Genomic DNA, 13,252 nt, shown 5'->3' with positions numbered 1-13,252 from the left:
GGTTCACTATGTAAACGCGCTTTGAGTCACTAGAGAAAAGCGCTATATAAATATACTTCACTGTTAGCTCTTTTATTCCACTTTTCTTTTTCTTTTTTTTTTGAGATAGTATGATTAGAATGTGCTGCGGGCCGTAAATTGATTAACGTGGACCCCGACTTAAACAAGTTGAAAAACTTATTGGGGTGTTACCATTTAGTGGTCAATTGTACAGAATATGTACTGAACTGTGCAATCTACTAATAAAAGTTTCAATCAATCAATTAATCAAAAGGGCGGCACTTTGGACACCCCTGAACGAAAGAAGGCCTCCACAGTTGCTCAGCTCTCGTGTTGTTTTTTTTTCTCTTCCAGGTTTGATTCCCTACAACTTCATCTGCGTGCGCACGGGGGCCATCCTCTCCGAGATCCACACCCTGGACGACATCTTCTCCTGGGGGACGCTGGCCCAGCTGCTGGCCATCGCTCTGGTGGCGCTGGTCCCCGGAGGGCTCATCAAGCGCTACAGCCGAGGCCACCTCGTGGTGGCCGACATGGACGCCGCTCGGGAAGACGAGAGGCCGGATCGCAAGAGACGATGAGCGCCAGGACTTTCATGGACCTTGGTCCCCCTGTGACCTTTTCTTTCATTGCTGCCTGGCAGAGACCACAACATTAGGAACCCCTGCACAATGTGATCCACGCTCCAAGCCAAGATCCTCAGATGAGTAAAATATAATTCCGGAGCAGAACTTCATAAATTGTTGTAAACCACGAGTGTTTAAAGTGTGGCCCGGGAGCTGCTTGCAACCCGCAGCTCATTTTTTAACGGTCCATGGCACATTCTCAAAAAAATAATTACCAAAAAAAACTAAAAAAGAAAAAGGCGAAATGTGACAAGAAAAATGTGCAATGTTGACTCTAATAACACAAGTCTCCCAATTTTTTATAATAATAATGAATGAAATAATAATGAATCAAAATCCATCTGTTCTATTCCAGGCTTCACTTAAATCAAATATTCTACTTTGAGATATTTTTTGGGGAAAATGTTGCATATTTTGTGTGTTTGCTATTAAAAAAAAAATATATATATGTTTTATGTTTATGTTATCAATGTTTTATTTGACAAAAGGCAAAAATAATTGAAAATAAATGTGATCTCAAAGTTGCTCTAGAGATTCAAGCATTACAAGTATACATAGATGTGTGTGTGCGTATATATATATACATATATATATATATATGTATATATGTATATATTATACCCGTCATTGCTCTAAAAAATAATAATGAATCAAAATCAACATTATCAGTTATCGACCTAATTATCAATTACTTCCTCAAATACTCCACCATGAAATTTTTGGGGGGAAAATATCGCATTTGTGGATTTTCTTTGACAAAATAGAGCATAAAACATATATATATATATATATATATACATACATTCATAAATATATATATATATATACATATATAATGTGTATATATATATATATATATATATATATATATATATATATATATATATATATATATATACATATATAATGTGTATATATATATATACACATATATACTGTATATATGTATATATATATATATATATATATATATATATATGTGTGTGTAGGGCTTCACGGTGGTAGAGGGGTTAGTGCGTCTGCCTCACAATACGAAGGTCCTGCAGTCCTGGGTTCAATCCCGGGCTCTGGGTCTTTCTGTGTGGAGTTTGCATGTTCTCCCCGTGAATGCCTGGGTTCCCTCCAGGTACTCCGGCTTCCTCCTACTTCCAAAAACATGCACCTGGGGATAGGTTGATTGGCAACACTAAATGGGCCCTAGTGTGTGAATGTGAGTGTGAATGTTGTCTGTCTATCTGTGTTGGCCCTGTGATGAGGTGGCGACTTGTCCAGAGTGTACAACTCGCCTTCCACCTGATTGTAGCTGAGATAGGCGCCACAAAAGGGAATAAGTGGTAGAAAATGGATGGATGGATATATGTGTATACTGCATATGTTCTCTATCAGTGATTCTCAAACTTGGCTCTCCAAGTACCACCATAATGACCAACATTAAAATACAGTAGCGTAGTTGCCCCTAAGTAGTCATTAAAACAAGGCAGATGTTTCAGTTACCAAGTATATTTCATATTTTTGGCCACGGTATCATTACACACAGTTTGAACAGTAACACTGTGTTTGAATATTTAATTAGTTTGGCGTGCCACTCGATGGAGCCCGCGTACCACAGCACGACAGAAAACCACTACTCTATGTATATTACTTTTTAAAATTATTATTATTATACGACAGACCATTTCAAGTCCCCCGCCAAACTTGAAGGGAGATCTAAGAGTAATATTTTTAATTGGTTTTAAAAGTGAAAAATATCAAAGATTAGATTTTTCAGTGACATTTTGGACAACCCTGATTTAAACGTGTATTTTTGTTTTTTACCCAACAGTCCAGTCCTGTTTGTGGACTGCCAGCCAGCCTTGTTTCACCACAGCGCCATCTGCTGGACTGCTTTAACCACTAAAAGTGAAAAGAAAACCAAACAACAATATATTAATACATATTATATGATATAGTACAATTATATACAGGCAACCTACAATATATTAATAATAAATATTATATGATATAATACAATTAAATACAACCACCCATCAATATTAATAAATAGTATATGATATAATACAAATGCACACAACCAACCAACACTATATTATTAATAAATATATTACATTATATAATAGAATTATATACAACCACCCATCAATATGTTAAAAAATATTTTATGATATAATAGATTTATATACAACCAACCAACAATATAATATTAATAAATATTATGATATAATCCAATTATATGCAATCAAACAATATAATATTAATGCATATAAATGATATAATACAATTACATACACACAGCCAACAATATATCATTTTATACCACTATATACAACTAACCAAAAATATAAAATTAATAAATATTATATGATATAATACAATTATACACAACCAACCAACAATAGGATAGTAATTAATATTGTATGATATAATACAATTATATACAACCAGCCAACAATATAATAATAATAAAGATTATATGATATAATACAAATATATACAACCAGCCAAAAATGTAAAATTCATGAATAGCATATGATATAATACAATTACATACAGTAGTACTTAAGGATATGATTCGTTCTCTGATGCCGCTTGTACCTCGAAAAATCTGTATTTTGCATAACGACGGCCATTGAAATTCATTCAAATCAAATTAATCGGTACTTGGACCCCCAAAAAATTAAATTTTCAGCGTGAAAAATCACTTTTAAAAAGAAAAAGATAAGAGATATTCTACCAAAACAATATAATTGAATATAGTACAAGCAAGTACGGTAGTTTTACAAAGTAATGGAATAAAAATGTACATTTACCTTGGAGAGTGGACTTTACGGCATCTCCTTCCACCTGCTTCTCCGTCAAACACACCATCAGCAGCTTCTCTATATTTTCATGGATAAATGTCCGCCGTTTCAAGATTATTTGAACGTAGTTGACTGGCGTTATCGACTTATTCTGCTTCAGTAAGGCGCAGAATAAGTCGATGCTACGCTCCATCTGCTTCACCAACCTAGCTAGCCACACGGTCCGTCATGTTTTTGATGATTTCTTTCTTGAATTCAGTTAATATCCTCCACTTCTCCTCAATACTCCCTCTCTTCCTTCCCATGCTCGGAACAACAAAGGTATGTATTTTGCTACATAAGTAAAACCGTATGTTTAGGTCAAATATTGCAGGGTTTTTTTTTTCAGACAATCGCTTCACCAACTAGCGGCGAGGAAGCTTGTAATCTGAATCGTATCCCGAAAAATGTGTACACTGTATAATTATTGTAAAACTAATCCATTTTACTTTCCTAGCCTATATAAATCAACCATTTATAAATACACATCTGTAGGCTAAATGAACCTCTTCAACATACATTTTCAAAACCGCTTATCTGCACTAATGTCACGTCCAAACTGGAGTCGATCCCAGCTGAGCATCAAAGTAATATAATAAAAGTGATGATAATGTAGTTTATTTAGGGTCAACCATCTTTCAGTGTGTGTGAGGGCAAGCAGAAAAATAAACGTTTTGTTAGGATAAACGGTATCTTTGTAAAGGCAGATAATTCTCTGTACTGGATCGTATTATATTGTGCAGGCGTGCCTAATAAAGTGAGTCTCTGGGACGTTGACGTCTATGAAAATAGATAGATAGATAGATAGTACTTTATTTATTCCGTCAGGAGAGTTCCTTCAGGAAAATTATAATTTTCAGCACAATCCCATTCAAGATCAGACAAACATTACAGGGAGACAGAACAGGATCGCTGACGGGTCTGCCGGCTTCCAGCGCCCCTTACAAAAAAGATGACATACAGGTAAACAAGGGGGGGAAGAAAAAAATAGAAGATTAAAATTAAATTAAAAAATCATAAAAATCATAAAAAATATGAGCAAAGGCTGATTATGAACTAGAGAGACGTGTTTACATGCATATATTATTTGACTTTTCTGCGACCCCAAAAGGGAATAAGCGGTAAGAAATGGATGGATGGATGATTAATTTTGTTTCTTCCCTTCAAAATGTCTTAAAGGAGTCCATCTTTGAACTACACTTTGTCAAAAGTTGCCACGGTGACGTTTAGTCAGTGTGTGTTTGAGGATGAGCGACTGTTCTCTTCTTTTTTGACCAAATTTTAGAATCTATGTTTAATAAAGCTGCGATGAATATAGATTTTTTTTTTTTTGCCGCTGTTTTTATTTTTGTTTTGTTTGTTTGCCTTTTTGACAATATAACTAGAACACCACTGGCTAGCTTATGTTACTATTGGTGGTTAGAACATATTTTTTTAATATAGTAGCAGTTTATATTTTTCTCATTTACTAATTATATTTAATAAAAAATTGCTCGACGGCACGAGGAATTAGTTCGGGGTGAAATTACTGCCAAAACTCCACAAACACACAAAAATATTTTTACTAACGCCCGTTTCACAAGTTAAAAAAAACAACAAAAAAAAACAATTCTCTTTATTTGAAAAAACGATTTGCGAGTACTGTATAACAACAATTTTCTTTAATATAAAAACAATTCGCAAGTACAAAAAACATATTCTGCAAGTAAACAAATGACTCGCAAGTATAAAAACTATTTCCTTCAATTAAAAAACGATTTGATAGTAAAAAAAAAAAAGATTTAATTGGAAAAACTATTTTCCTTAATAAAAAAAAATATTTGCAAGTAAAAACCCTGTTTTCTTCAATTAAAAACAATTCGGAAGCATAAAAGCAATTTTCTTCAATTAAAAAACGATTTGATAGTAAAAAAAAAAAAATGATTTAATTGGAAAAACTATTTTCCTTAATAAAAAAAAAAATATTTGCAAGTATAAAACTATTTCCTTCAATTAAAAAACGATTTGATAGTAAAAAAAAAAAGATTTAATTGGAAAAACTATTTTCCTTAATAAAAAAAAATATTTGCAAGTAAAAACCCTGTTTTCTTCAATTAAAAACAATTCAGAAGCATAAAAGCAATTTTCTTCAATTAAAAAAACGATTTGCAAGTAAAAAAATATATATAAAGGTATATATATTTTCTTCAATTCCAAAAATATTTCGCAAATAAAAAAATGTTTTCTGCAAGTAAAATAATGATTTGCAAGTAAAAAAAATATTTTCTTCAATAAAATAACAATTTTCTTCAAGTAAAATTATGATTTGCAAGTATAAAACCTATTTTCTTCAATTAGAATAAAAAACAATTCACAAGTATGAGAGCAATTTTCTTCAATTAAAAAACGACTCACAAGGATAAAAACATTTTTCTGCAAGTAAAAATATGATTTGCAGGTTAAAAAATAAAATTTTCTTCAATAAAATGTTTTTTTCCTTAGAATAAAATAACAATTGGCACATAACATTTTTTATTTTTCTGCAAGTAAAAAAAAAAGTTCTTCAATGAAAAAAATTATTCACGAGTATAAAAACTATTTTCTACAATCCAAAAACATTTTTTGGAATAAAAAAAAAAAATCTATTAAAAAACTAGTTTCAGGTATAAAAATAGTCTTCAGGAAGTAAAGTAAGGATTTGCAAGTAAAAAGAAAAACAATTTTCTGCAAGTAAAAATATATTTTCTGCAATTAAAAAAAATATTCTTAAGTATACAAACTATTTTCTTCAATTAAAAAAAAACGACTTGCAAGTATTGAAACAAATTTCTTCAATCCCAAATATTGATTTGCAAGTAAAAAAAAAAACAATTGTGTTCAGGAAAAAGAAAGACTCGTAAGTAAAAAACAATTTTGTTCAATTGAAAAAAATATTTTCTGCGAGTAAAAATTGATTCACAAAAAAAAAACGAATTTATTCAATTTTTTAAAAATATTTTTTTGCTTGTTAATTGTTTAATTGATTTTTTTTTTTTGTTTTACTTGCAATACGTTGGGCATGAGTAAAAACATTTGTGGGTGTAATTTTGGCAGTAATTTCACTCGTCGGCAAGCAACTTAACAATTAGCCGTCATGTTTTTGTTACTTTATAATATACATTCTTTGATAGTTTACGTTAGTGGCTAAACTTTGCTCAATCGCTGTCATCAGCTGACAACAAAAGTGACGAATTGTTGGGCATGATGTAACGTCAAAGCTCTCGCTGCTGTCTTGAATCCGCTTGAACTGAACTCTCGCGGCTGTGTTGGAGCCACTATGGATTGAACTTTCACAGTATCATGTTGGACCCGCTCGACATCCATTGCTTTCGGTCCCCTAGAGGGGGGGGGTTGCCCACATCTGAGGTCCTCTCCAAGGTTTCTCATAGTCAGCATTGTCACTGGCGTCCCACTGGATGTGAATTCTCTCTGCCCACTGGGTGTGAGTTTTCCTTGCCCTTTTGTGGGTTCTTCCGAGGATGTTGTAGTCGTAATAATTTGTGCAGTCCTTTGAGACATTTGTGATTTGGGGCTATATAAATAAACATTGATTGATTGATTGATTGATTGATTGATGAAAGCTAATGTTGAATCTTGTTGAGAGGAAAAGGCGCAATAAAGCTCTTCTTAAAATGTTTTTATTCTCTCTTACACGTCATGCACGCACCGACACACACCTTCACATTGGCAAATGCACCCAGTCATCACAAGAACCTCAAAGTCAGAAACACGCTTCACACAAAAAAAGGGGATATTTTGCTAGCGGGAGGCTAGATGTCAACTAATTTGCATAATTTCCCATGAGTGATTTTCATGGATGTTGTGGGAGACAAAAAAAATGTGCAAACTAGCTGCTTTCGTGTTGGGTTCCAAAAGTGTCCAATAAGTCCAATAACTTTCATGCGATTAATCACATGAAATTATTGCATTTATCATGCATAAATGCAGATTAATCACATAAAACAAAAAAACAGACGAAAGTTTGGATAAAATTGTTAGCAGGTTTTGAGAAAATAAATGAAGTGCATTCAAGATACACTTTTTTAAAAATAATTTTCAATAAATTTGCATTTGTGTCCAAATATTAGGGTGTTTTTTAATTTAATGCGTCAACTCACGCGATTAATCACATGAAGTTATTGCATTTATCATGTATAAAAACAGACAAAAGTTTGGATAAAATTGTTATGAGGTTTTGAGAAAGTAAATGAAGTGCATTCAAGATACACTTTTTTTTTTATTATTTCAATACATTTGAACTTGTGTCCAAATGTTAGGGTCTTACTCCGGTTTCCTCAACACTTCCAAAGACATACACCTGGGGATAGGTTGATTGGCAACACTAAAAATTGGCCCTAGTGTGTGAATGTGAGTGTGGATGTTGTCTGTCTATCTGTGTTGGCCCTGCGATGAGGTGGCGACTTGTCCAGGGTGTACCCCGCCTTCCGCCCGATTGTAGCTGAGATAGGCGCCAGCGCCCTCCGCGACCCCAAAAGGGAACAAGCGGTAGAAAATGGATGGAACTCACGCAGTTAATCACATGAAGTTATTGCATATATCATGCATTAAAGCAGAATAATCACATGAAACAAAAAAAAATGACGAAAGTTTGGATACAATTGTTAGCAGGTTTTGAGAAAATAAATGAAGTGCGTTCAAGATACACTTTTTTTTTTTTTTTTTAAATAAATTTGCATTTTTGTCCAAATATTAGGGTCTTTTTTATCTTAATGCATCAACTCACACGATTAATCACATATAGATATTGCATTTATCATGTATAAAAACAGACAAAAGTTTGGATAAAATTGTTGGCAGGTTTTGAGAAAATAAATTAAGTGCATTCAAGAAAACACTTTTTGTTTTTTAAATAAATTTGCCTTTGTGTCCAAATATTAGGGTCTTCTTTAATTGAATGTGTCAACTCATGCAATTAATAACATGAAGTTACTGCATTCATCATGCATTAATGCAGATTAATCACATAAAACAAAAAAACAGACGAAAGTTTGGATAAAATTAGCAGGTTTTGAGAAAATAAATGACGTGCATTCAAGTTACTTTTTTTTTTTAGTTTTCATTAAGTTTTGCATTTGTGTCCAAATATTAGCGCCTTTTTTAATTTAATACATCAACTTACACAATTAATTACATGAAGTAATGGCATTTATCATGTAGATTTTGCAGATTAATCATGCAAAACCAAAAAACATACGGAAGTTCGGATAAAATTGTTAGCAAGTTTTGAGAAAATAAATGACGTGCATTCAAGATACCCTTTTTTTTTAATTATTTGCAATACATCTGCATTTGCGTCTAAATATTAGGGTCTTTTTGTTAGTTAGTTAGTCTCAATTATGCAAGCCTATAATAACTTGTGATTAATTCAAATTCAGAAGTGTGATTGATCAGATTTCTAAAAATAATCGTTAGATAGCAGGACTTTAAAGGGGAAATGCACTTTTGTAAGACAAAAACACGTCTTTCTTTTTTTTATGCATTCTTATTTGTAAAATAGGGCAAGTATGAGGTGGCTAACAATTCAGCTAAAAGGAGTAATCTAAAAAGCTCTGTAAAAATGTTTGTTTAGTTAACTGCCTACAATAGTCCATTTACATCTTGTGACCTGAATATTAACCAAGTATTATTATCATAATTATAAGCTCTAAAGCAGAGGAAGTACTTTTAGCAGCGCCGTGATCACAGAGAGGTAACTGGTTTATGCAGCTATATTGACATATTGAGCCGATGAGCTGCTGCATCGCCTCTGAGTAGGTGAAAGCTAAATACAGATTATACATCATGCTTCTCATATAGGTACAAATATTGTGGCCATAAACTGAGAAGTTGGTCGACTTTGACATTGAACTTAGACCCAAAAATGGCGATAAAGACACAAAAAGATGCTAGTTTGTGTAACTTTTTTTTTTTTACCTACGTGGGAATTAGAATTAATTTTAAAATTTAAACAGGAAGATACAAACATCCCGACAGTCGGCATCCGAGTGAGCGCAAACATTGTACAGTAAGTGATTGTTTTATTATGTTCATGTTGTAGTTCATCCTCTCTGTATTCAGGCTCAAAATTATAGGATTCTGGATCATCATTTGTCCCAAAGTAGTCTTTTTTGTCTCTCATAACTTTTGCCATGATTAGTAGTGTTGTTGTTGTTTAAGAAAGCAAACATTGTGATGCGTCTGTGAAATTAAAATGCCACTATATGCTTAAAAAGAGCAAAATATGTAAATATCACATGTTATTATGAATGTTACATACATACTTACAGCATGTCAATAAAACCTTGATGGATGTGTTATGGAGTGCTTTATAGGCCCAATAGTACGCATTATATGCTGGCGGATTTTTGCTACTGTTTATTTACAAGTTAGAATGCATAGAAAAACATAAAAGTTATTGTCATACAAAAGGATTCCAAATATATGACTCTCACAAATCTATTTATGTAACAGAGTTCGTAGGGGACGCATTTACTGGCGAGTTTAGCAGTTTGCATTATTTCAAGTCCTACGCGCAACCAAGGCTTCCCTAACGTGAAGATAGTCAAACATCTCAGTATAATATTTCAGTATAAAATTAACTATGTCCTTCAGGTAAACTATTTATTCTCAGTTCCAGCAGAATATAATGGCAGTGTACTTTGATCGGGAAAATACACGCAAGATAGTAATGTCAGACAAGTATTCATTTCACAGTAAGTTTACTTCATTACTGTGCTTTGTAGTGGTTTCTAATAAATATGGTCACCAAACTATGACAGGGTTTCTGCAGATATCAGCAAATCTAATGTAATGCTTTTTAATGCAACTTAAAACCAATTTTAGTGCCCACGTCCGACTGCAGATCGTTATTGTATCGAGTCAAAAGCATGCAATTGTCTGTCTGGACAAAATTGTAAACATTTGGCAATAATAATGTTGAATAGTTGAAAAGTTGACACTAACTGTGGCCAAATTAAGCACGAATGTATCATAACATATAGTGCAAACCATATTTCTCATTACTGTAATATTTTGTACTATTGTAAATACAACCATCTTTTACCCTCGACGTACCATGAATTGATTAACGTGGACCCCGACTTAAACAAGTTGAAAAACTTATTCGGGTGTTACCATTTAGTGGTCAATTGTACGGAATATGTACTGTACTGTGCAAACTACTAATAAAAGTATCAATCAATCAATCAAAACCTTTTATTTACATTCTATTTATTTTCTTCTAAGTTCTATTTAACTTCAATGTATCTTCTTTTGGCTTCTTTATACTACATGTTTTATATATCGTTACATTCTTTTACTTTTTTTCACTTTTACCTTTTTTTGATTCAAATTTTTTTTTTAACTTTCCTTTAGCTCCTATTCAACTTATTTTCCCTTGTATTTACCTTTTATTTAACTTATTTTGTCTTTTTAATCTTCAATTTACCCTTTCACCTTCTTGTATATTTTTTACTTTTCTTTAACTCCTATTTACCTTTTTTAACTTCTTTAAAAACCTTTTATTTGCTTTATTTTGCCTTTTGTAATTCCTCTTTTACCTTTGTTTATTATCTTTTAACTTTTATTTAAACTTGTTTCACCTTTTATATACCTTCTATTTATCTTTTTTGGCTTCTTTATACATTTATTTACGTTATTTTACTTTTTGTTTAACTATTTTACCTTTTTTACTTTCTTCTATCCATCTATCCTATAACCAATCATCAGATAGAATGAACTCTCAACATTTGTTAGCATTAATTGCATTTCAAAAATATCAAACATCTTAAAGTGCAGATTTTTTCCCCCCAATAGGAAAAACTGGGTCTGGTGGTTTGATTTGTTGTCTATTTTGTTGCCAATTGCGAATATATTATTTTATTAAATACCTCTGGACAATGTATTTATAGCTTTTTCAAGCCATTTAAGGCCTTAATTTTTGCAAAGTCCATTTTTAATGCTTTTTATTACCTGTAGAAACCCTGCATGAGGACCACTGTAAGTATAAGGAGTACAAACTACAAGGACAGTAATGAAAATATTGTTCAATGCAATTAAATATTACAGTGAGTATTTACACCCCTTTACATTTTCCACTGTTTGTTTCATCGTAACCATTTGCTAAAATCAAAAAAGTTCATTTTAATTCTCAATATAGCACCCCATCTAGACAAAAAAAACAGAAATGTAGAATTGTTTGCAAATGTATTAAAAAATTAATAAAATAAAAAAGTGGATGTTGTGAAAAGTGTTTTTTTTAATACATTTGCAAAAATTTCTAGATTTCTGTTTTTTTCTGTCAAGATGGAATCCTGAGTGTACATCGATGAGATATTAAATTAACTTTTTTGCTTTAAGCAAATAGCTGCAATGAAACAAAGAGTGAAAAATTTAAAGCGTGTGAATACTTTCCGTACCTACTGTATCTCTGTAAAACAGGGGTGTCCAAACTTTTTTACTTATATTATAGTAATATAATGGATGTATAATTAATAATCAATATAATTGGATATTAAGAGTATGTGAAAGTTAAACTCCTACCTTGTTTACTTCTGTGACAACCTCCTTAAAGTTTTGTAACTAATAAGAAATATCAAGCAGCTAAAATGCGGCAAACATGGATTTGCATTTTTTTCAATCATGCTTTGTCATAGATTTGATTGGGTGTCATTTTGAATTACTTACAGTGCATGGGCGTTTTTTTACAGTGACATTTTGTGTCGGTTGGATTTTTGTTGTTTATTTTTAACCCCCACCATGACTAGGAGAGGTTGTTTGCATAAGTAAGAGCATTATTAAAAGTCATTGACCTAAATTCTTCATGTTGTCCATTGGTTGGCAACAAAATGGCTACATCGGCTTTGTCAGACAATTAAATTGAACGCAATCTCATCGTTGGTAAGATTTCTTATTTTAATTATTAAACTTATGACGCCTCGCGGGCCGTAGTTTTGGATACCCCTGCTGTAAAAGATATATTGTGGACCTTTCAGTGCATTGAAATAATAAAAGTAAAGGGAAACAAAACGTGTCAGTTGAGGAGGGTGGAGCCAAAAGCAGCAACCACCAAGCGATGTGGAAAGCGACAGAACCTTCACATGCTGTGCAAAAATAAATGTTTTTTTAAGAGGAGACTTGCCTGCACTTTGAAGAACAAGAGCTCCCCTAGTGGCGGATGGAAAAATGGCACCGTAAGGCACTTAGTGTTTTGGCCTGGTGGTTGCTGCTCGGGTCTCCGTCAGCTGGTCTCGTCCTCATGTGCGAAGTGGTAGAGCACCTTGCACTCCTCCCTGAAGCTGTGCTCGCCCGTCACATCACGCAACACCCCCCCCTGCTGGAGACGTGTTATGTAGCGCCGGGCCTGTGCTCGCCCTGTACACAGTCCGCGGCCGATCAGCCAGTCGACCAGGTCGCAGCCGAGGACCGTGCTTTGGATGTGGGGGTGCTGGTGAAGTGGGTCTGGGGCGGGCTCATGCTGGCGCCGGTCTGCCTGGAGGTCCGGCGTCTGCTGCTGCGGGGCGTCGCTCCGGCACCTGTCATTATTATCAGAGCAAGGATTCACCTGTCGGACCGCTCACACTCTCTCCTGAGCCACTAGGGGGAGCGAGAGAGGAGGTGGAGCCAAAACGGAACACAGGAAGGAAAGAAAAAGAAAGCAAGAAGAGTGCAAAGAATTGTTTGTGAGAAAGAAAAGAAAAGCACCCAAGACTCTTAAACAGTGATTCTCAAACTATGCTATGTATACCAATAGTGGTACGCGGGCTTCATCTA

The 13,252-nt window shown here is 33.6% G+C and overlaps 2 protein-coding genes across 12 annotated transcripts in view; one reads left to right on the top strand and one right to left on the bottom strand.

Annotated features, from left to right (window-relative positions):
• Positions 1 to 1,074, top strand: part of LOC133559520 (transmembrane protein 41A-B-like) — a 21,832-nt gene extending 20,758 nt beyond the window's left edge. For all 3 annotated transcript variants that reach the window (XM_061911359.1, XM_061911360.1, XM_061911361.1), the window contains one exon: positions 355 to 1,074. In XM_061911359.1, the coding sequence (XP_061767343.1) occupies positions 355 to 581 (227 nt within the window). In that variant the 3' untranslated portion in view covers positions 582 to 1,074. The remainder of the gene's footprint in view (positions 1 to 354) is intronic.
• A 3,187-nt stretch (positions 1,075 to 4,261) lies between these two features.
• The window catches only part of gpr155b (G protein-coupled receptor 155b), a 30,775-nt gene continuing 21,784 nt past the window's right edge, over positions 4,262 to 13,252 (bottom strand). For 2 of the 9 annotated variants that reach the window (XM_061911349.1, XM_061911350.1), the window contains exon 20: positions 7,104 to 13,014. In XM_061911349.1, the coding sequence (XP_061767333.1) occupies positions 12,720 to 13,014 (295 nt within the window). In that variant the 3' untranslated portion in view covers positions 7,104 to 12,719. Of the gene's footprint in view, positions 4,404 to 7,103; positions 13,076 to 13,252 lie in introns of those variants that run through there. The other 7 variants (XR_009808192.1, XM_061911352.1, XR_009808194.1 and 4 more) reach the window with 5 other exon arrangements.

Source organism: Nerophis ophidion, linkage group LG09 (genome assembly GCF_033978795.1).
Source record: "Nerophis ophidion isolate RoL-2023_Sa linkage group LG09, RoL_Noph_v1.0, whole genome shotgun sequence".
In the NCBI taxonomy this organism is placed as follows: domain Eukaryota; kingdom Metazoa; phylum Chordata; class Actinopteri; order Syngnathiformes; family Syngnathidae; genus Nerophis; species Nerophis ophidion.
This window is presented reverse-complemented; position numbering and strand designations above follow the sequence as displayed.